This window comes from Rutilus rutilus, assembly GCF_951802725.1.
Source record: "Rutilus rutilus genome assembly, chromosome: 16".
NCBI classification, from domain to species: domain Eukaryota; kingdom Metazoa; phylum Chordata; class Actinopteri; order Cypriniformes; family Leuciscidae; genus Rutilus; species Rutilus rutilus.
Window position 1 is genome coordinate 8,508,111 of NC_140224.1, and position 24,595 is coordinate 8,532,705.

The window sequence follows — 24,595 nt, forward strand, 5'->3', positions numbered from 1 at the left end:
TAGTATGTCCGAGTAATAGTATTTATAAAACGGTAGGCGAAAAGTCTCCAGATGACCCTCCAGTGAGATTCTGAAGTGTGTATTCGATGGACACTTTACTATCCCGTGAGGCCACAGGAGTAGATTTGTGAATGGAGGTGAAGCGATGCAACTGACACCATAGGTCACATGACAATGACAACATGGCAGATGTAGTATGTCCAAAATTTTATTCAGACTAAAAACGTTCATCCTGTTTCAAACCAAATGTAGTACACAATACAATATGTGATTTCGGATGCAGCATAAGTCCTTTTTATGTAAAGAGCGAGAGCGGTTTTGTTCGCATAATCGTAAATTGGGGAAAAGACCGCTACCATCATGGCAGATGAGACGATTCAAGTCACCTTTATTTACATAGGAGATTGTTTCAAAGCAACTTTACAGTGATAACAGGAAAATTATGCATTTCAGCTTAAGTCAGTGTTAATTCAGTTTCATTGTAAAGATCATTAATTATTAAATTAGTTCAATTCGCCTATAAAGCAGCTCTGCAAAAAATGTCGTCAACGTCCAGTTCAGTTCTCATACAGCAGCGTCAGCACAGTGTACAGTAAAGTGTCCCCAACTAAGAAAGCCAGAGGTGACACTGGCAAGGAACCCGAACTCCATCAGGTGACAGAATGGAGAAAAAAAGCAGGCTCAGTCGTGGGGCCAGTTCTCCTCTTGTGCAACCAGCGGAGGAAACTGCTGGCTGGTTCTTCAATGTTCGCTGTTCCACTTCTCCAGCACAAGTTTGGCTGAGACAGCATCTTGTATCCCCATGCCTGCATTTAAAAATGCAAAATATCCAGCAAGTCAACACAAATAGCTTTCTCTAGTTTCCTCTGACACAGGCCAAATTTATCATTCCAGGGGCCTTATTTTTCTAGATGCGCAATGAATGATCCTAAATGTGAACGTACAACAATTTCCAAACAATTTATAGAACGTCCATATGTGCAAACATTTTCCTAAATGCATCTGCCTTTATAAATCATCTTAAGTTCAAGCACATATGTTTATCAATGTTATATGTGTGAGTGTGTGTATGTGATTATATGTATATATTCAGCTCTGTACTAATTACAAAGCAGTTTCTAATTTAATACTAATAATGCATATTGTGATCGTCTAATTATCTTTACATTTATTTATTTGAATTACTGGTATGTATGAGCACAAAAAGTTTGAATGCATGATGTACACATTTTCACATAAATTTTTTCCTTTATAAATCCTGTGATTTGTTCCTTAATTTCGACGTAGAATGAAATTCATTGAATTTAGAATCAAATCTGATCACATGTGATTTATAATTGAGGCCCCTGGACTAAATTGTGCTTTCCAAGAAACGCGACTCAACTCCCACATGACAGGCCCACATTTCTGGTTAAAGATCAGCGGGGGTTGCTTGAGCTTACATAATAAAAATTATAAATAGAAAAATGTCCTTTTTGTCTCTTGAGAGGATTGAAATGCAAACATCAAGTTTTTTAAGGCACATTCAGCTACTGTGAATTCCTATCAGTGACGAGAATGCTTTTTTTTCTCTTCAGTACATTTTGATCTTGATTTTTAGATCACAGCTGTGGAAAAACAAGTTACCCAGTGACTTGAATACCGTAGTCTTCTCACGCTGAGCAGGAAAGGATCCATTTATAACTTCTCCGAGCTCTGCGAAAACTTGAGCCTGGGGAAAAATAATGCGCATTTAAATGTTTAGGAATTTGGACATGTATTGTAAGTTAACTCAAATATAGATGTTGGTGAAATCAGTTGTATTTGATTAATCAGACAGTGTTAAAGGGAGTGATGCATACTCCAGACAGAACTATGTCTCCTGACTCTGTTGTAGCCCCCTCTCTGCTGTCCACATACACCACAGCCTCTCTCATCAAGACGTCATCCAATTCCCTCCAGTCTGGACGACAAGCGCCAACAGCTGTCACAAAACAGCACCACAATATATAAAAAAACAATGTAGTAAACAACTATGATGTAAAATATCACTTTACTTTCTTAGTTCCTGTACAGCACCCAGAGAGGCCACTATTAAGGCAGCTAAATTAATCTGGTCATGTAATTTTTTATTTTGGAATAATATTTCGGCTTTAATACATGTTAAAGTCGCCATGAAACGCAAGCAGCGATTGATATTGTTTTCCGTATTGTGACGTAAAAAATATATAAGACCTGACTTGGTTCTATGCATCGGTTGTTGATTGGATTTTGAGATGCTGAGCTTGCAGGGGTGGGGTTTACAGTTCTAATCAAAATTATTCAACCCCCATTGCACATCAGTCTCACACTTAGTCGAACGACGTCTCGTTGATTTTTGAACACTATCACTTGGGAATAAGGTCTCTAGTGTTCCACTAACCTGCTGCGCAGCAATAACTAAACAGACTCCAGACAATGTCTTCGAATATGCTTTAATCACGGCCGGAGGATCTCAGACCAATTTCAGAGAGAATCCCACCAGCAAAAAGAATACAACAGTTTTATAGAATAGGAGTATGGCAAAGGTGACATGATACATTACATAATTTTCCTGTATGACAGGTTCTTCATATGCATAATTCAGCAAACCCTTCTGTTACTAGGTAGAAGCAAACTGATTTATGATTTCTTGATTTACTTCACTTTGTTACTCAAAGTCATGAGTTTATAAATTTAGATATCTGTCTAGTTTTATTTCCCCTTTTGTTATGTTCTGACATGATGCAGACACACTGACTGACTGAGTGTTTGAAGACATCTCAGGTTTCAAAAGCATATAGTTGTTAATCCTGCAAGAAAATCTGCAGTCTCAAAATTATTCAACCCCCTGAATAGAATCCCTCAAACAGCACAAATCTGCAAAACAGGTTTTATCTCAAACACACCTGATGCAACTAATCAAGGGCTTCATTAGTTGCACCATGTGTGCTTGAGCTAGAACACATGAAATATCTACACTGGCCAGGTTTGTTGAGAGTCACGTTTGACTGCACGTTAGAAATATGGCTAAGTCAAAAGGGTGGTCCAAAAAGTATACTGTATGTGCCCTAAATGATTGGAGAAGTCCTGCATATGTCACCAGAGAGAAGTCTGTCATTTCACCGGAAGATCCAGTTATAACATTTTGAATTCTTTTTAGAAATGAAACACATATGGATGAACAATAAGAAAATAGGGTGAATTTTTATTGCATGCCGACTTAAAAAGGGTACTTCACTGTTGGCAAAATGGGCTTTAAATAAAACTTGTCTGCCTATACAGTAGAAAAGCGAAGAATTTTTTTTAAATCCATGCTACCTGACTAGAGAAAACTAGAAAAAATTTCAACTCATCCATTATTTTCTTTAAAAGAAGCAAAATCGAGGTAACAGTGAAGCACTTACAATGGAATTGAATGGGGCCAGTTTTTTTTAGGATATAAGCAGAAATGTAAAGCTTACATGCTTAAATGTTACTTATATTTCACTATTCTGGTACAACTTTAAACTTTTATTGGAGATGTAAAGTTGTTCTTCAATTCACAGTTTACAGAATTATAATGTCAAGGAAACAAAGTTGTAAAATTTAATACGGCTTTACAAAGACATGGTTAGAAAGTGATTTTTTTAAACTAAAATCATGTTAATGTGCACATTGTTTACTTCTTATGACAATACTACTGAAACAGTATTTAGATGCTGCTTGTCTGCGCTAATAATCATGGAAGCAAAGTGTCCATTTGCTGTACCCTTAAAAATCCTGGTAACACTTTATAATAATGTTCAGTTGTAAGGCATTTAAAAGTGGTTAGTTAATGATGAACTAATCATTTACAGAACATTCATAAATGATTAGCAAGTGACATACTACCATTTTATGTATGTTTTGTAAATTCGGTTACAAGTCATTTACAAGTGATTAGTAAATGATTAATTAATTATTCACGAAACATGACTATGCATTCATAAATGATTAATAAGTGATATATTAATTATTGTATGTATATTTTGTAGATTCAGTTAGAAGTAATTTACAATTGATTAGTAAATGATTAACTAATCATATACAAATGTTTAATAAATAATGTATTTTTTGTATGTATGTAGCAATTAGATGGTGCAGAAAGTGCTGTAAATGCCTTGAATACATGTACAGATCATTAGTAACATATTTACGAGTGATGAATAGTTTACACTTTAGATTAGGGGATGCAGAAAGTGTTGTAAATCATTTATAACACATTCTGCATCCCCTAATCTAAAGTGTAAACTATTCATCACTTGTAAATGTGTTACATATACATTCGTAGATTCGATTCGTTGATCTTATGCCTTTTTGGTTCTTGAAGTGGTAATCTACGAATGATGTGTAACACATTTACAAGTGATGAATAGTTTACACTTTAGATTAGGGGATGCAGAAAGTGTTGTAAATGATTTATTCATGCGTTTACACATCTATAACAGGTGTTGAACACTGTAGTGTGTACTGCAGTGTAAGTGCTGACTGGTGAGAGTATAGACAGCTGTCTTCTGTAGTGTAGTGTGCACTGCAGTGTAAGTGCTGACTGGTGAGGGTATAAACAGCTGTCTTCTGTAGTGTGTAGTGTAGTGTAGTGTAGTGTGCACTGCAGTGTAAGTGCTGACTGGTGAGGGTATAAACAGCTGTCTTCTGTAGTGTGTAGTGTAGTGTAGTGTAGTGTGCACTGCAGTGTAAGTGCTGACTGGTGAGGGTATAAACAGCTGTCTTCTGTAGTGTGTAGTGTAGTGTAGTGTGTAGTGTGCACTGCAGTGTAAGTGCTGACTGGTGAGGGTATAGACAGCTGTCTTCTGTAGTGTGTAGTGTAGTGTGCACTGCAGTGTAAGTGCTGACTGGTTAGGGTATAGACAGCTGTCTTCTGTAGTGTGTAGTGTAGTGTGTACTGCAGTGTAAGTGCTGACTGGTGAGAGTATAGACAGCTGTCTTCTGTAGTGTAGTGTGCACTGCAGTGTAAGTGCTGACTGGTGAGGGTATAAACAGCTGTCTTCTGTAGTGTGTAGTGTAGTGTAGTGTGCACTGCAGTGTAAGTGCTGACTGGTGAGGGTATAAACAGCTGTCTTCTGTAGTGTGTAGTGTAGTGTAGTGTGTAGTGTGCACTGCAGTGTAAGTGCTGACTGGTGAGGGTATAGACAGCTGTCTTCTGTAGTGTGTAGTGTAGTGTGCACTGCAGTGTAAGTGCTGACTGGTTAGGGTATAGACAGCTGTCTTCTCTGAAACACATGGAGTCTTTAACCACTGTGCACCTGATGTGAGCAAAACATTTAAAAAAAATGTAACATAATTTATTAAACATTTATGAAACGCATAGTCATGTCTTGTAAATGATCAGTTAATTATTAACTAATCAATTGTAAATGACTTCTAACTGAATCTACAAAACATAGATAAAATAATGAACATATCACTAATTAATCATTTATGAACGCATAGTCATGTTTTGTAAATGATTAGTTAATCATTAACTAATCACTTGTAAATGACTTGTAACGGAATTTACAAAACATACATAAAATGTTAGTATATCACTTGCTAATCATTTATGAATGTTCTGTAAATGATTAGTTCATCATTAACCAACCACTTATAAATGCCTTACAACTGAACATTATTATAAAGTGTTACCAAAATCCTTCATTCCGAAGGGCCCTTTGAAGTAACTAGTTTTGAACGACCATTCAATATGTCGGCCATGACTGTTCTCTCTCCAAAGTGCCCTTTGGAGGTGGATTTATCCTCTTTGGAATGCAGACAAAATGTGAGCCAAAGCAGAGATGGCCTTCTTTGGGAGATACCAGGGTCCATGGCTCTGCCATTGGAGAAAGCGTAACGGCCAAATTGGATAATATGTGCCATGATCAACAGCCTTGAAGTCATTTAATCTTTTCATGCGACAGTCAATCACTGTTTGAGGATATTCTGCGCAATTGGGAGTTTCACGTGAAGGTGAAAATGTTCCACACGCAGATTGTGACGAGAAGCAGGGCGGGGCAGAGAGCCATGGGAATGGATCAACACTCACGCCACACTGGTCTCGAGTCCCACGGAGGAGCTCCGGAAGGACAAAAAGAGGAGTAATGACAGTGAAGGATGAAAGAGGATCAGGTGACACGTCTGGACTTTATGTTGTTGCTTTATTTTAGTTTATGCGGCAGTCGTTGTTGTTTATGTTTATACTATTACCAAAGTTATGTTCATCTTTTGCCGGTTCTCCTTCTTCCCTTAATTATGAACATTGTTACATTGGTGCCAAAACCCAGGAGGAAGGAGGGAACGCACTGTCAAAGGGCACTTGCTGCTGTGGGAAATCGGTGGCGCCATCGAGTAGGGCTGAGCAGAGTCTGCCGCCATGGGCGCTCGACACGACTTGCCGGGGGACGGATGAACTCGATGCCGTCCACCAGGGTGTTGGAGGGGCAGCTGTCATTCTTAAAGGGACGGAAGAGTGTTCGCAGTTTGCCTTGACGGGGAGGAGCAGGCGAGGGAGGAAAAGGGAGGCTCGCACCGGGCACCTGAAGCCAGAGCCGTCCACCAGGGGGCAGAGGAGTCAAAGGCAGTACACCGAGGGGTATCCAGCACCACCACCAGGCATCGCGGAGGAGTTCCCTTAGCAGGTGGAGGACCAGATGTAGAGCGCAGTCTCAAGGGTACCTCCCGGCCTGCGAAGGGCTATGGGTGTATGTGGCAAGAAGCAGGGCTGGGCCGAGACTCATGGGAAAGGAGCAAAGCCGATGGAGCAAGTGTTAACGATCTTGAGTCTCACGGTGGAGCTCTGGAAGGATAAAAGGACGAGTGACGACCGTGAAGGAGGAGAGAGGACCAGGCTTGGACTTTATGTTGTTGCTTTGTTTTAGTTTATGTTTTGTTTCAGTTATCCGTGAGGGGCTGTAGCTTTACTTTTGCTTTTATGTTTTGCTCCTTCTTCCCTGAACTATGAACATTGTTACACAGATTAGGTTTGTATTCAAGTTGGTCAAGCAAATTTGCCACATTCACCAACCAAAAGCTGCGTGGTTTGAAAGGGATTTCTGTGGGAGCTGTGCTATATACATTACTACACAATTTATTTTTAAAGCTATATTTTTGGGCTTTTTTGCCTTTATTAAGATAGGACAGTAGGAGGACATACAGAAAATCATAGGAGAGGAGGGAGGGGAACTGGACCAGGACCTTAAGCTGGGACTTGAACTGAATCCAAAGTGCACCCGCACAATATGTTGGAGCACTTGCCCACATGGTTATGGCTCTGAAATATTGCTACACCTTTGACAATGGACCTTATTTTGCTTGCTAAATTTCTCATAAATATAGCTAATATGACTGCATCTTTACAGTTTCCTTTAGTCGTGACTATATTTACAGTATAACATGGCCTCTTGTAGCATATTGCTTAACAATAAGCAGTATCCTCACAAAATATATCTATTGGAAACCTGTGGGCCAACTGACCTGCTACGTGGGCACCTGATTTGACCCACTCGCCAAAGAGTATCGGTTCACTAGCACCTGTGGCAGTGACTATTACATCAGCTCCCGTCACGGCCTCCTTCACCGAAGAGCAAACTCTAACAGGGCCTTGGAGATCATTAACAAACCGATGAGCCATTTCTCTCCTTCGACTCCACACACGGACCTGAAATAAACACAACACTGGATGACACACAAAATATAGTTTATAACCTGGATATATGAACATACTTCTCATGTTCAGACCAATTACCTCTTTGAACTTGAAGACCTTAGTAAAGACATTATAATGGCTTCTAGCCTGTTGCCCTGAACCAAGGATGCACAACACCTTTGAAAGAGCTGGCATGAACAGCTGGAGAGAGAAAACATATTCAGAATAAGTGACTTTATATATTACACCATAACAAATTTGGGGTCAGTTTCAGAGGAACCTACTTTAGCTGATATGGCTGACACTGCTGCGGTTCGTTTGGCTGTGATGGCCTCCCCATCCATGATCTGACATTAGAGATACAGTTACAGAACTAAAGCATTTCCAGAGCAGAATTATGCTGTTCTAACATTTACTTTCCTTTAATATGCTCTGGATTTATACAGTTATTTGTAGGATGGTAGAAATCCTCCATAGTAAAATGACTGTTCACTAATGGATGATGTTCACTAATGTTCACTAAAAATATATTTGAAAATAATTATTGTATCTCTAAGGGGTAATGAAAATGTAATTAATTTTTATTTTAATGGTTCCAATATTCTGTTATTGAAGGTTACACCATTCAATAACAGTCATCAATAAGTCATCAATGAAAATGCAATTCATACAATCAATAATCTTCTATATTAAAATAAACCAATTAAATAATACATTCTTAAAAATAAAACATTTTTAATTTTAATTTTATTTCGAACAAGACAAGATAAAGATAAAACAAAATATAAAAATACAATAAGTATGTTGCAACATACCGAAGGAAAAAAGAATATCTATAAAGTATTATAAACAATAATTACAATATGTCCGAAAAGGAGCAGGATGAAGCAGAAGCTTGTTATTTTTCCCACCCCTTATACAACTCTAAATAAGTTTACTTTACTAAGTAAAAAAATTATTAATAATATTTTGAAATCTTTTTGTACACCAAATTAATGTCATGTAGTTCAACCATAGGGGTTCAACCAACATGACATCACAGAGAGGAGCCACTCAGTCCGTCCACGTAGATAATTTTTGTAAAAATATAAGATCATTTGAATTTTTTAATGCAAGGCAAGTTTGGTTCAAGTTTTTAAAAACATGTCATAGCAGTAATATATTAATTAATAATTGTTTATATTTTTTTTAAAAAACACACCTTTCAAACGTTTTTTTAAATAATACCTGCAGTGTGTACTCCCAAATGTATCCAAGATATGAGTAAAATGTTATTAATTTTTAATAACATATATAATAATACATAGTAAATATAATGGTTCCAATAGTGTTATTGATAGTTATGCCACATAAGACTCTACCCTTTAATTATCATTAAATGTACATTTTTTTTGAAAATGATGTAAATGTTTTTCGAAACCAATTCAGATGAATTTAACGTGCACGTGTCTATGTTTTAAACCACAGTTTTTAACAGATTTTTCATTTTCTTTATCGTAGACTCTTATGTGATTGACACAGATGGTAATTTAGTAAATCTCAGAAATACACAGATGTGCACATGATATGAAGGTAATCTGTCTGCCTAAAGGAATGAGGTTCGTGTGTCTCACCGCTGTGACATGCCCATGCTCGGGATCGAACAGTAACACTGTGGCTTGAGTTGATGGTAAACTGGAGCCCTCTGCACGTTGGTAGAAAGTCACCATCTTTGTGCATAAAATACCCTCAGCGGCCAGATATGCAGGCATCAGGCCTAAAAACCTGACAAATGCATCAAGTGTTTACTTCTATAGAAATATGTCAGTAAACGATAGCAATATTTTGAAACGTGGATTCATTCATACCCATTGTGTTGCTGTATAGGGACCACAGATCTCACAGGCTGGATTATTTCTGAACTGTCCCGTTTAGAAAACTTTCCCATGACAGACTCCAGTCTGGGAATCAGATCCTCGTAACTGAGGCAACGTTCCACCTCATGTTTGTTTAATAAGACGGGAGAGTCTGTCATCGTTGTTTCTCCTGCCTGTCTTGCTATCAAAAACTTCTGTGTTTATTTTGGACTTTGGTTCCAAAGTCACGTGGTTGGTTCGTTCGAGTCCAACGCGCGTTTTTCACCTTATATCTAAAACAAAAGTCTTCATACAAAACCACAAAGAAAACCAAATAAATAAATAATAAAACATTTGAATCGCGACTTTAAACGTTTATGTTAAATATGCATAAATCTACCCCCACACAACACGTGGCTTCACAGTTTTTGTGTGAACAGCAGCTCACTGGTGTCGTTGTCAGACCCTAATCGTCCAAAGTTATGCAACAAAAATGTAAATGTAGTACAAACATCGTTTCTTATTTGGAAGTCACACGGCTTAATGTACATCCAAACAAACCTGCGTCGTGGTATTTTTTCTCAAAAAGCCCAAAGACAATTAACCAAAGATGTTTTATTTGCTATGAGCAGACGTTTAAAAAAAAAAACATTTGTTTATCGGAAGTAAGATTAAATGCTTCTTAGTTTTGTTTACTTTCATCTTGTTTGACTTGAAAGTCATTAAGAAAAAAATTAGACAAGGTTAAAATTTATGTCCACCAAAATAATCTTCAAATCTCAATTTACTACAGTGAATTCCAATGTTTAATATACAATTAAAATACATTTGCCTATATCTTTTGTGTACATCTGTCAGTACTTATATATATACTATGGGAAAAAAAAAATGAATTGCAATGATAACATTCTCCAGTTTGCATTAGGTAACACCAGAAAAGTAGAAGACCATTTTATTCTATTTTAAAAACACCAGTGTTTAAAAAAATTGTTAGATGGGTTTGATAAATCTTCATACTGGCACAAACAACCAAACAAATGTCATTTAATTTTAACCGAACTTTATTTCGGCTGTCAGAAACTGAGGATAATACTCAACATTGCTTGATTTTAGCATGCAAGAAAAAAAAAAACTAAAGAAAAAAAAAAGTACAAAAGGGATCACTGTTTAAAAAACCTGAAAGCAAAAGTGTACAGGGTATGAGCTCAAACTAAGAGTCTTTCAATAGACATCTGCACAGACTGAATCTGAGGTTTCAGCTGCGATCCCTCTTTAATGGTGACTGAGGTGGCAATGACTGGTCTCGACACTCCACATGCACGTCCGAGAGCTTGTTTAGAGCGCACGAAGACATACGGCACGTTCTTATCCTCACACAGCAGCGGCAGGTGCAGAATGATCTCCAGAGGTTCAGCATCAGCCGCCATCACAATGAACTCAGAAATCCCACGGTTAAGAGTTTTAGTGGCTGTGGAAGACAATGAAAGTCAGAGCTGGCAAAACTAACATTCCCAACATGTAGATCATTTAGCTGATCTTATTTTTTATTAAGTTACTAATTTCTCTGATTAAAGCTGAAGTGTGTAATTGTCTCCCATTCTGATGTAACACCAAAGAGCTTGAAAAGTCAAGTTATATATTAAAAAATAAATATATAATAACTATGCACAACACATCACATCATCAACAAAAGACATGCAAAAAACTTGCACTTCCACACAAATTACAAACTTTGATCAAGCAGTGATTTTTTTTTGTGTATTAAACAATGCAAATGCAACAGAAATGTATAAGTGACACATTTTACAAAACCAATCAAATGTTTTCATGAAAGTGGAATCTATTAAATACAATACATTAAATATGAATCTGAATATTAAGTGTTATTTTGGGCTATAATTAGGTCAATTACAAGCAATTAAATCGTATTTTATTTTTATGTATTGTACACGCATAAGTATTACAATTTATTAAATAAAACTACATTATATAACTGACCTGAGATCAGTTAAAACCATTAAACACATCCATGCGTTCACCAGATCAACGCCATCCAGCGGCGAACCATCGGAATTTGAATTTATTCCACCGATTTTTTTTTTTTAAATAAACATAAATATGTATAAACCAATTTTGAAATGTTTCGAATATCGGTATGACGTAGCGAAGCATAATTTGCTGAAAACGCGGGACTTGGCGAGTTTGATACAAGATTCGGAACAACTGATTCGAGAAAAAAAAAAAATTTCATCTTCATGAAGAAGTGTTTCGAAAGCGCCCATCACTAGTAGCCTAAAATGCACGCTTTTTTTTATTTCTATAATGAATGTTGTTAATGGTTGTTGATCATGTTGCGGTACTTTACCTTCATTGGCCCCCTTTCTCAGCTGTTTGTAGTTCGACGCCTGCTGAACAAGGTCCAGAATGGTTTTGGAGAGCGTGGCGTCTGCCAGAGGATAGGCTTTAGGATTCACTTCAGCTTCAGTCTGTGTAAAGAGGACACACAAAAGAACAAAGAGTTATCAGCTAAACACCCAACTAACATTACATAAAGTTAACCCTGCGACACTTAGCATCTGGTCAACAATATTTGTATATAGATCTACAGCTAAAATGGAAAAAAAGCCATAAACCATATCTTTATAAATAATGTTTAGTGTATGAACACACAGTAAAACATCTAAACGTTGAATGCAGTGAACGAATCAAGATAAATAGTAAGATGTCCCACACGTGATACTCACCATCGTGTTTGTTGCGTTTTAGCCGGTGACGAACTTAGATACACACGGATCCTCTCGGCAGTAGCTTCACGGAGGAGAGAACTATTTAGGTAAACAGAAAGGCTAAGGTTGAGCAAATAAACAAAATAAATCGCTTTAATGACCAACGCAGCTTTGAGATCTTCCCTGCTAACGTTACCTACTTCCCTGCGTCTCGCAACACGTGTTTGTGAAAGACACACTGCGCATGCTCACGTTTCAAACCACTTCCTGTAGTCGATTTTTTTTATCTTTTATATTTACATTTCATATTAAAGTCATGGCTTATATGAAGAAAGATTATTATAAAATATTTTAAAAGCACTATGATTTTTTGTACTTTTTTGTACTAAAGTGTACTATTGTATTAGTGTAGTAATAATGATTAGTTATTAGTTCTTCTGAACATTCATGAATCTTTTGTTTGGAGCTTTACTGGAGGTTTTAACTGATCTCGGGTAAGTTTTATCATGTAAGTTAATTTAATGCATTTTAATAAACATTTAAGGAAAAGGAGACTTACAGTTAATTGTTTCTAATTGACTTAAATACCCAATTCCTGTTTAAAACATAAAAAATAAAATAAAAAAAATGCAGACAATTCATGTCAAATGGTATTAAATGAGTTGTAGTTTACATTTAGTAGTAAAATCTTCATAAAAACACGTAATTAGTTTGTAAAAGGTGTCTTCATGCACATCAGCGCTTCAAAACAGAACATTTTGCTAACTGATTTAGTTTTAAAAAGTTTAGTTTCTCCTATCACTAATAGTAATTCACTTTGTTTATTTAAAATGTTTTTTTTTAAAACAGTTTTGTAAATTAAACTATACTTTTTTAATTAAAATTAAGTTTAAAACCTTAAACTTAAAAAACATCAATCCATTTTAAAAGCAATGTTTTTTTTGTTGTTTTTTTTATAACATTTATTTCCAAAAACGTGCATGTGACATTTAAAAAAAATACAAAATGTTGCACATGTAATACTAAAAAACAGAAGAAAAAAGTTGAATAAATAACAGAAAATTGGTATAGCCTGTATGAAAAATCTAAATAATAAGGAGTAATTTATTTATTTTTGTATATGTCCATAGTTCTTCTGATTGCTTTGCAAGTCGTTTAAAAATAAATCTTTATGTCATTTTTGATATCATCTAAATGGGTGATATTGGGTATCCTTTCAGACCGCTTACATTTGTGTAAAACTTAATTTTATAGTGATACAAGTACTGGTAGTACAAGTACAAATTTTACAAGTAATAGTATTACTTGGTATAATTATTATTATTAACATTTAACATAAAAATGTGACGTCTATATCTTTTTTTTTTTTTTTGTCATAATAAAAATAACTTCTCTTTTCTCCATGATCATTTTAATTCCACTTAAAGTATTAAATACACATTCAATATCAATCCAAAATAACATAACATAGATAAAAAAAATGATTTGTTAAATAGTTTCAGTATCCATTTTTACAAAATATGAGGAAAAATGTAAAAAAAATAAATAAAAGAGGAAATAAAATCTGCTGGCATTAATTCTCTAACATTAAAGAATGTGCTAAACGCTTTATAAGCGAAGCTCTTATACATTTCCTGTAAATAACAAAGTAATATAAAATATAGGTAGAATTATTTATTTATTTTTATCCATTTTTCCTCATGATGTCATCGCCTCACAGTCCACCCCAGTAAATATGCACCATAAACTGGTTTGCCAACTGCCATAAAACGTCAAAAGAAGAAGCAGAGAGAGTAATGTAATGCGTCAGTCTGGATTTAGGATTCAAGGGTTTTTGATTTTGTTTATTTTTATTTTTTAAGGGATTAAGAGAAAGGCATTGAATACGATGCGTTGAATTGAACAGTAGGTGGCGGTGTGCTCATGACACCAGCCCGCCATTAAAACAAAAGAAGAAGAAGAAGCAGAGCGCGAAGGATTCATACTGGATTAAATAGTACGCTTAAAATAATAGGGAAACATGAAACTGGGATGTGTGAGGTCTGTAATATTAACGAAACAGTAGAACATGTAATTATTAATTGTCATAGGTATAAGGAGGAAAGGATGAGGCTGAAAGACTGGTTTAGAAAAGAAAAAATTAGATTTGAAATGAAGGAAATATTACAAATGAATTCAGGGCATGTAGGGTATAGAGCGATATTTGTGTTTTTGAATAAAACAGGGCTTAGTCTGGCTCATAGAAGGATATGAGTTTAGTTGTCTTAGAAAGTTGTATTTAATAATAATGATGTTATTAGATATTTATGAAGTTATTTATTGGTTTTATTTATGTATGTATGTATGTATGTATGTATGTATGTATGTATGTATTTATTTATTTATTTATTTATTTATTTATTTAAAGGGTAGTGAGAAAAGACTCACTAGTGTGGATCCACACTCCATATCAGAAGGTGGCGGTAATGCACACTTAAAAGTTGTTTGCCAACCGCCATTAAAAGAAAGAAGAAGAAGAAGAGCGAAGGATTTTGGGTAGGACATCCTTAGGTCAGCCATATTGCTGTGGTCTGTCTGAAGGAGAGAGAGAAGATGAGGGGGATCCGGGGAATAAGCCAGTTATCGGTGAGAATTTCATTAACATGGTTAAAGATGATTAGTAGAGGTTCTGCTGCATAGTTTTGTGTCTTATTTTGTGAAGGTGGCACTGACTCTGGCCTTGGTTCTCACGATGATATACCCGGTTCACAAGAGATACAGTTGTCAGTTCAGCTCTCAACATGTCATTTTATTAACTTAGTCATTTTATCCATATTTTTAAATTCAGTTATGTAAGTTATAGCAGCGGCTTTCAGTCTTTTAGATGCAACGGAACCACATCCTAAAATTGAAAAGCCATCTGTATAGTTTCTTGTATAAAGACCAATGATGGTTTTTATACCCATTATAGTACAGTACTGTTAGATGTATCTCTTTTTTTATTTGATTTATACTTTCGTATTATTTTATTTATTACGCTATTTTTTCTAAACATTTCCATGGACTCATAAGCTTTCCTTTCCTGATATGACAGCACTTTGAAGTCAGCTGTACTAGAGCAGGAAGAGTGACATAATGAAAATCTAGTGTGTGTGTGTGTGTGTGTGTGTGTGTGTGTGTGTGTGAGAGAGAAAGGTTTACTTATCTTAGTTGTCATGCGATTCGTTAATTCTAAAGTTTAATAGCTTTTTTTTATTATTACCTACATTACGAGTGAAAAGTTCATACACTTGTCTGTATTTATGTTTTTCATGATATTAAAAACCTTTTGAGTGGAAGGTTTATGCTTAAAAATGAGTAGTGATAGAGTTTTAGATTTAGATTTTAGATTCAAATTTAAGTTTTATTTGTCACACACAACTATGTACAGTATAATGTGTCGTGCAATGCTTTTAGAATTCTTAATAAACAATATATATACACATTACTGGTCAAATGTTTGGAAACAATACTATTTTTTTATATTTTTGTGAAATATTATTACACTTTAAAATAATGGTTTCTATTTTAATATACTTTAAAATATAATTTATTTCTGTGATGCAAAGCTGAATTTTCATCAGCCATTACTCCAGTCTTCAGTGTCACATGATCCTTCAGAAATCATTCTAATATGCTGCTTTATTATCAATGTTGGAAACAGTTGTGCTGCTTAATATACTTTTATAACCTGTGATACTTTTTTCAGGATTCACTGACGAATAAAAAGATTGAAAAAAGAACAGCATTTATTTAAAATAGAAAACTTTTGTATCGTTCAAAAGTTTGGGGTCAGTAATTTTTGTTTCTTTATTTTATTTTTTTGTTGTTGAAAGAATTAATACTTTTATTCAGCAAGGATGTTAAATTGATAAAAAGTGATAGTAAAGATTTAGTCTATATTGTACGAAAAGATTTCTATTTTGAATAAATGCTGTTCTTTTTAACTTTTTATTCTTCAGTGAATTCTGGAAAAAGAATCACAGATTACAAAAAATATTAAGCAGCACAACTGTTTCCAACATTGATAATAAATCAGCGTATTTGAAGGATCATGTGACATTGAAGACTGGAGTAATGGCTGATGAAAATTCAGCTTTGCATCACATAAATAAAATAGCCTATATTTTAAAGTGTATTCAAATAGAAAACCATTATTTAAAAGTGTAATAATATTTTTTTCAGTATTTTCTTATCAAATAAATGCAGGCTTGATGAGCATAAGAGACTTAAAAAATATGAAATAGTAATGTTTTCAAACTTATGAGTCATGACCGATATTATACTAATAGGTTGTAAGAGCAGCAGTATGATGATAATTGTACTTCTTACCTCTATTAGATGAGATCATCACTCTATACAGCATAGAATGTTTAATGACATATTTCTGGTGTTATTATGACTTCAACTGAAATTCACATGAAAAGAAGTACTTGTAACTCTCTAAGTTTCCCAAGTGTCACCCATTTTGTTTGTGTGAAACACGGGTTAAGTAGCCATCCCATGCCTCGCTCTTCCCCTCTTTATTCTGTTATTTTTGCACACACTCTTTCTTCAGAGGCGTGATGTCTTTTGTGATTTTCAGACGAGGCTTTATGCAGCCCAGGCTGCCCGTAAGGTGGAGGTTGGGGCAGCCGTGGAGCCAGTAAAGTTTCTGCCGCAGGAAGTGCAGGTCAGTGGATGACGATTTGTCTCTCTCTCCACAGAGACGCTTCTATGCGGCCACTCAAAGGGACCAGCCCTTAACTGTGCCTCTGTCGGGCGTCAAGGTCTCGGGAGGTGCTCCTCACATGTACCAGGATGTTCATGTATGTGTGGTGCTGGGGAGGGTTTCTGTTCTGATATTAGGGACTGTCTATGAAATAGGAGGATTTGAATTGAATTTGCCATGTCCATATTGAATTTGAAATTTGTGCTGCTATACCAGAAAGAGTTAACTAGTTGAATGCAAGTTTGTGATTAAACAAATTATTTGATTCAAATTATTTTAATACGAATTATGCAAATGTATTCCCTGAAATGTACAATGTGTATTTTTTTTAAACTGAACAGATATATATTGTTTTCAGGTAACTTTAAATAAATGTTGACACCAACATTTTACCATATTGATCACATAATATATTGAGCTACACTACCGGTCAAAAGTTTTAGATCGGTACGATTTTTAATGTTTTTAAAATAAGTATTTTCTGCTCACCAAGGCTGCATTTATTTGATTAAAAATACAAACAAAAACAGTCATATTGTGAAATATTATTACAATTTAAAACAGCTGTTTTCTATGTGAATATATAGTTAAGTGTAATTTATTCCTGTGATCAAAGCTGAGTTTTCAGCATCATTACTCCAGTCTTCAGTGTCACATGATCCTTCAGAAATCATTCTGATATGATGATTTGATGCTCATGAAACATTTATGATTATTATCAATGTTGAAAACAGGTTTTTTTTTACATTTTTATTTCATGATGCTGTGATGAATAGAGAGCTCAAAAGAACAGCATTTATCTGAAATGGAAAGCTTTTGTAACATTAAACACTACCGTTCAAAAGTTTGGGGTCAGTAAGAATTTTAATTTAATTTTTTGGGGAAATAAATAAAATAAATCAATACTTTTATTCATCAAAGATGAGTTAAACTGATCAAAAGTTACAAATATAAGTTAAAATATTCTATTTTAAATAAATGCTGTTCTTTTGAACTTTCTATTCATCAAAGAATTTTGAAAAAAAATTGTACAACTGTTTTCAACATTGAAAATAATAATGAATGTTTCTTGAGCATAAAATCAGCATATTAGAATGATTTCTGAAGGATCATGTGACACTGAAGACTGGAGTAATGATGTTGAAAATTCAACTTTCATCTGAGGAATAAATTACATTTAAAAATATATTAAAATAGAAAAGTCATTTTAAATTGTCATAATATTTCACAATAATACAGTTTTTTTTTTTTTTTTTTAATCAAATAAATGCAGCCTTGGTGAGCAGAAGAGACTTCTTTTAAAAACATAAATCTAAAACTTTTGACCAGTAGTGTATATCCACATAGGTGCACTAATATTAAACTTATTCCATAGTCTATTAATTCTATTCTATTCAATTCTATTCAATTATTTATAGAATAAATATTATAAAATATGTGTGAATTAAATCTCTATAAGCAGCATTTCAAATGTTAAATTTCAAATGTTAATTATCTTTATTTTATTTTTTATAGAAATAGCCTATGTTGTGTGATTGATCACATGTTTATGGGTAATTCAAACCTGAAAAATGGAATTCATTATAAAATTCCAAATCATATGGATGCTATTTAGGTGTTTATTAATGTTGATTGTGTGTTTATAGAGAAATATATCGCAACTTGGTGATATAAATCGGACATTTCAAAATAGTTATATTTTTATTAACTCTCATATACAACCAAATATAACATGAAATTAAGTTAAACAAATTCTGTATCCCTGTTGGAACATCCACAAGAAATACACTTTACTTTTTAAAATAATATAGAAAGTAAAATTATGAAAATGTGCAGGTGAGATCAGTCATCTGATGATTAGCTTGTGCAATGAGATGAGTAATTACAACAGTCTTAGTCATATGTGCTCTCTAAAGTGTCCAAATCTTGGATCCCTATTAGGAAACGACTAAATGAGGTACTCCAGTTGTAGAAAGATAAATGTATACATGAAAAAAAAAAAAAAAATTCAAACATAATGTTGTTAAAACTTATCAAATATTTGATGACAGCTCAGTGACAATTTGACATCTGTCAAAACAAGTCTTCTAGTCTATTGTGTGACATCAATAATTCTATTAATGTTTAGCCTAACTTGAAAATGCCAAAACAATGGTATTAGTAAGCAATTGGTACAAATTATAAGGTGTAAATACACTCATCCTTTTCCCCATTCCAGGTGACAAAATTGTCCAGTGGGTTGGTGATTGCTTCCTTGGAAAACTATTCTCCTGCTTCTCGGATTGGTGTGCTCGTCAGGGCCGGAAGCCGATATGAGGCGATTGACAACCTCGGGGTTACACACATGCTTCGTCTGGCTGCCAGTCTGGTATACATCGATCATGACTCTGTTTGACTGCTGTTCTGCTAGTGTGCTGTGACTCTATTAGCATTCACTTCTCTATCCTGCTGATTCCAGACTACCAAGGGAGCATCCGCCTTCAAGATCTGCCGTGGTGTTGAGACTGTCGGGGGAAGCTTAAGGTCAGTTTGACAGTGTCACAGAATACTGTCTTCTGAACTTCTATTATTTGTGACATAATACAGTGATTCTCAACTGGTTTTGCTTCAGGATCCAGGTTTACCTTCTGTTTTTTGCCCTTTTGCTGTTCAAGACCTTATCAGAACAGACCTGCCAATCACTGGCATAATATATTTGGTGCATTATTATGATCAAAGCATGTATACTTTGTAAGTAAATGTATGTAATATATTTGTATGTGCAGTGTGTCAAGCTCCAGGGAGAACGTGGTGTACACCGTAGACTGCCTGAGAGATCATATGTGAGTAGAACACATTATTAGTTTGTCTGATAATCTGTAAAGATTAGTGTGATCTCTTCCTCCACCGAAATCATGTTGTCTGTGTGTCCTCTCACAGTGACACTGTAATGGAGTACCTGATCAATGTGACCACTGCACCGGAGTTTCGTCAATGGGAAGTGTCAGACCTCACTGCCAGGGTGAAAGTGGATAAGGAACTTGCCAATCAGACTCCACAGATTGGTATGCAGTGTTTAACCCTTTAATGCTCACTTTAGACCTTTTGAATTTTTTTAATTGTTTACTTCATTTGAATGGTGCAAAACTGCTATGTGAATATGAACACACTAGAAGACTTAGAAAAGGCCTTAAAATAGTCAAACTTGTGATCTTCCACCGAAAGAAATGAATGGGAAATATATGTTACACTTAATGTCTTTGGTCTGTTTTGACAACCAAGGATTACAAGCTTGACATCTAAATGAGGAATACTGGAGGAGAATGACCTGAATAGTTTTATCATTGGTTTATGATACACTTTGGTGGATGGCAGTTCTAATGTTTCCACTTCCTGTTTCTGTTTTTCATCTGTTTGTGCTTCAGGTGTCATCGAGAATTTGCATGCTGCAGCTTATAAGAATGCCTTGTCCAATTCCTTGTACTGTCCAGACTACATGATTGGCCAAATCACCACAGAACAGGTAAAACAACATATTTTACTTAAGTCACTTAATAAGTCTTATTTATATAATGCCTAAACACTCAGTAAAACACTCAAAATGGTAACACTAACATAATAAAAATCCATTCTTCAATCTTTAAAGTTTCATTTAGTTGTATAATAGCTGATATACACGCTTGTGACCACACATCAATCCCAACATTCTTTGTTAATGCACCAAGTTATGACGTTGCTTAAGAACGGTAAATAACAATCCTGCAACTGCACAAATATGTCTACCACAGCAAATAATTGTGTATAACGCATTACAAATATAAGTTAAACGTTGCTGTTTTCTGTATTTTTATGTCCACTTACACAGATGCACAGCTTTGTTCAGAACAACTTTACAAGTGCAAGAATGGCCCTGGTTGGTCTTGGTATGTAATTATATTTTTAAAGAAAAACATTTAATCTGACCCAAAAAAGGCAATGAATTCAGTCATTTGTACTGTATGTTATTGTGTAGGTGTGGATCATGACATACTTAAGCAGGTTGGCGAGCAGTTCCTGAACATCCGCAGTGGAACAGGCACTGTTGGATCCAAAGCCGTGTACCGTGGAGGTAGAGAGCATTATTACTACTAGACCAGTAATACATGTAAAAAATACAACACACAAAACCTAGTGAACGATCTTGCTGTCTGCTGCCTACATAGACAGCAACACTTAAAGGAATAGTTCACCCAAAAAATTTAAATTCTTTCATTTACTCAGACTCATGTGGTTCCAAACCCATAAGACTTTTGTTCATTTTGATATTTTTAATGAATTCTGAGAGTTTTCTGTCCCTCCACTGAAAGTCTATTCACACAAAACTCTGATCCTTCAAAATGTTAATAAAGAGATCGCAAAAGAAATCCATTTAAAATCCATATTTCTACATCCAAGTTTTCTGAAGAGACACAATTGCTTTATATGTTAAGGCTTTTATTCACATATTAACATTGGTCAGAGAACATACGTCGTACAGCACTGAAATGTGGTAAACGGAAGCTTAAGCATACTTGCTTGATGCGCTGTTCATCACATAAAGCTGACGTGTCTATTCAGAAGACTTGGATTAGACTGCTCAATTCATATGGATTTATTTTACGATCTCGTTATGAACATTTTGAACTGTCAGAGTTGATTGTCAGACTGTCAACTGAAGAACAGGAAGCTCTCAGATTCCATTAAAAATATCTTAATTTGTGTTTCGAAGATGAATGAAAGTCTTATGGGTTTGGAATGACATGAGGGTGAGTAAACGATGAGAATTTTCATTTTTTGGGTAAACTATGCCTTCAACAGTCACTCACACACAATTTATATTTACTCATTTGGCAGATGTTTTTATCCAAAGCAACTTGCAGCACATTCAAGGTGTATGTTTTCTCAGTTTGTACGTTCACTTGATAGTTCTAGCTATAGTGCAAGATAGTGTTCCTCAGACAAAACACACGAGAACTGAATAACAATGCAATACTTTTCTTAAAATTTTTTACTTTTTGGATTTTTTGCTTTCAGGTAATGTGTGTTAAGCGCACGCTTAAGTAGACAATTAACTTTTAGAAAAAATTATTTTACACTTTATAGGCTTTCTAAGTAACAATTAGCTTAAAGCCTTTATATGTAATGCATTCTAAAAGTATTTTTAGTGCATTAATAATGTCTTTTAATACACCTTAAAATGCATTGTACAGTTTAATGAATAATTGTAACCACAGTTATAGTCCATTATCATACTTATCTATTCATTGTTACACCTTTAGAAAATATTATGCATTAAAACGCATGACAAACAACCAATTTCAGATGTAACTAAGAATGCAAATATTATAATGCATTTTAGATTTGGCTACAGTTCTTTATGAAAAGATATAATACATATGCATTTATGCATTTTGGCTGTTGTTCAGCTGTGAAGTCAGTTTAGTGTTGATTATTTTCCATTGTAAAGATCATCAATTATTAAATTAGTTCATTTCATTTATAAAGCAGTTCTGCAGAAATGTTTTGTTGTCATAATTTAGCTCAGCTCAGTTCTCATACAGCAACGTTAGTACAACTAAGCAAACCAGAGGCGACTGTGGCAAGTTAATACAAATGCTATTCTGCTGCACACTCAAAAGTATGTACGTTTTCTTCACAAAAACTGTGCATAATTTTAGGGCATATTTTAAGTAGGTGATTGGAATGCCACATCTGACTCGCTGTGTAATGTTAGTCTCTGGCTCTGTTGTCCAGGTGAGCTGAGGCATCAGACTGGACGAGGACTGGTTCATGCGGTGGTGACGAGTGAAGGTGCGAGTGTAACATCAGCTGACGCCACAGCGTTCAGCATACTGCAGCATGTGCTCGGAGCAGGACCACGTGTGAAGAGAGGCTCCAACACTACAAGCAAACTGAGTCAGGCCATCTCAAAGGTCACAGCTCAGCCCTTTGATGTGAGTATCTCTTTATTAGACCTTCAGCTCAAAAAAGGCTTTTATGAAGGACTCTGTAACTGTGTCTGTCTGGCTTTGTTGCAGGCCTCTGCCTTCAATGCCAACTACACTGACTCTGGTCTGTTTGGCGTGTACACCATCTGCCAGGCTAACGCTGCCAAAGACGTACGTGTGATTTACATTACGCTCCGGTTTTAACAGGAATTTATTCTACGCGTGGCGCTAGCCAAGGCCATGGGTTTGATTTCCAAGAAACATCTCATTTATGATTGAAGAAGTCATAATTAAGCTTATCTATCTATCTATCTATCTATCTATCTATCTATCTATCTATCTATCTATCTATCTATCTATCTATCTATCTATCTATCTATCTATCTATCTATCTATCAATCAAATCTATCTATCGTTCTATGATTCTGTCTGTCTATCTTACAAATGTGAAACTTTATTAAAATAGCCAGTGATTTTAATGTACATGCAACATTTTGTTTGTAATAACAAATTAGGCTAGATTTAACAACAAAAGCTAGTGGTGTTACCCATGAGAGTAAAAAGTTTTCTATTTAAAGTGTTTTTTTTTTCTTCTTCTGTTCAGGTAATCAAAGCAGCAGTCGGTCAAGTTTATGACATTGCACAAGGAAACCTCGCAGCGGCTGACCTCATTAGAGCTAAGTAAGTTTTCATCATCTTGATAGCATGAGAACTAAAGTGCAATACTTTTTATATTGTACACATTACATATTTGTTTTCCTGCGATTATTAATGAATTTGGTGTGAGCAGGAATCAATTGACGGCCGAGTACCTGATGTCTATTGAGAGTTCGGAGGGCTTAATGGAAGCTATTGGATCACAGGCGCTGGCAGAGGGTTCCTACCATTCCCCTGAGGCTGTGACCCAGAAAATTGATGCTGTGTCTTCGGCTGATGTTGTCAATGTAAGCAACTGTTGTCTCTTAGGGTGAAAGAAAAATTGAATAAAGATAAAAATTTATTCTGAAAAATAGTAATAATAAATAAGTGGGTATGTCCAACATGTTCATTGATAGTGTATCTTTTGCTAATAGTGGTGTATGTAAGGCTTTCATCATGCTTTTTTTTTCCCATAAGGATTTTATCATTTGAATTTGAATTTTGCATAACAAACTTGGTCTCATTTGTTTTTCAGGTGGCAAAGAAATTCATGTCTGGAAAAAAGACTATGGCCTCCAGTGGAAACTTGGTCAACACACCTTTTGTTGATGAAATCTGATTGGCAATCAGTACTCTCGCACATTTTATCTTTCAACAGTATCTAACTCTTCATTTCACTAAAATGAAATGAGAAAATGTCCATGATATCTTTATTGTTCCTGTAAAAAATAAAATAATAACACTTGGGACTTCTAGAGAGAACTCAGCACTTGTCCATTTGAAATGTATAGAAGTAAATTAATAAAGTATCTGCCGACACCAACAAATATTTATGAAACCATTTGTGATTTTGATCCTCTTACCACTTAAACCTTGAGATCTGAATATAAAAGAATAATGGTAATTGACCAGTGGAGTATTACTGGGATGTTTGTACAATAAACAGGGTTCAAACCAACATGAAACCTGGGAAATGTCAGTGTTTTTTAGATTTTGATTCATTGTAAGTGCAGTCTCTGTAAAATATTTTTTTAAATCATATACATTATTCATGAATGAAAAAC

General features: G+C 35.0%; 3 protein-coding genes across 5 annotated transcripts; 1 reads left to right on the plus strand and 2 right to left on the minus strand.

Annotated features, from left to right (window-relative positions):
* Positions 1-358: 358 nt before the first annotated feature.
* crym (crystallin, mu) lies at positions 359-9,756 on the minus strand. Its single transcript, XM_084434670.1, has 8 exons — positions 9,505-9,756; positions 9,271-9,421; positions 7,942-8,004; positions 7,757-7,858; positions 7,486-7,669; positions 1,842-1,963; positions 1,627-1,711; positions 359-806 (listed from the first exon to the last, which is right to left on the minus strand). Exons 1-8 carry the CDS (start codon positions 9,669-9,671, stop codon positions 742-744), a joined length of 939 nt encoding a protein of 312 aa, XP_084290796.1. The 5' UTR covers positions 9,672-9,756; the 3' UTR covers positions 359-741.
* A 475-nt stretch (positions 9,757-10,231) lies between these two features.
* snu13b (SNU13 homolog, small nuclear ribonucleoprotein b (U4/U6.U5)) lies at positions 10,232-12,483 on the minus strand. The gene is made up of 3 exons (XM_084434779.1): positions 12,237-12,483; positions 11,858-11,978; positions 10,232-10,960 (listed from the first exon to the last, which is right to left on the minus strand). Exons 1-3 carry the CDS (start codon positions 12,237-12,239, stop codon positions 10,698-10,700), a joined length of 387 nt encoding a protein of 128 aa, XP_084290905.1. The 5' UTR covers positions 12,240-12,483; the 3' UTR covers positions 10,232-10,697.
* A 1,674-nt stretch (positions 12,484-14,157) lies between these two features.
* uqcrc2b (ubiquinol-cytochrome c reductase core protein 2b) lies at positions 14,158-24,489 on the plus strand. Of its 3 annotated transcripts, XM_084435003.1 has the most exons (15): positions 14,158-14,258; positions 14,626-14,843; positions 16,822-16,908; positions 19,166-19,315; positions 19,406-19,470; positions 19,713-19,769; positions 19,867-19,991; positions 20,352-20,449; positions 20,792-20,849; positions 20,939-21,034; positions 22,699-22,898; positions 22,983-23,063; positions 23,497-23,573; positions 23,683-23,836; positions 24,067-24,489. In XM_084435003.1, the coding sequence occupies exons 2-15, from the start codon at positions 14,811-14,813 to the stop codon at positions 24,148-24,150; spliced, it is 1,365 nt and encodes a 454-aa protein (XP_084291129.1). In that variant the 5' UTR covers positions 14,158-14,258; positions 14,626-14,810; the 3' UTR covers positions 24,151-24,489. The 3 variants fall into 3 exon arrangements, with proteins under 3 accessions (XP_084291129.1, XP_084291128.1, XP_084291130.1); XM_084435002.1 differs by lacking the exons at positions 14,158-14,258; positions 16,822-16,908 and adding an exon at positions 16,943-17,044 and having other exon boundaries at positions 14,718-14,843; XM_084435004.1 differs by lacking the exon at positions 14,158-14,258 and having other exon boundaries at positions 14,745-14,843; positions 16,822-17,044.
* The last annotated feature ends 106 nt before the right edge of the window (positions 24,490-24,595 follow it).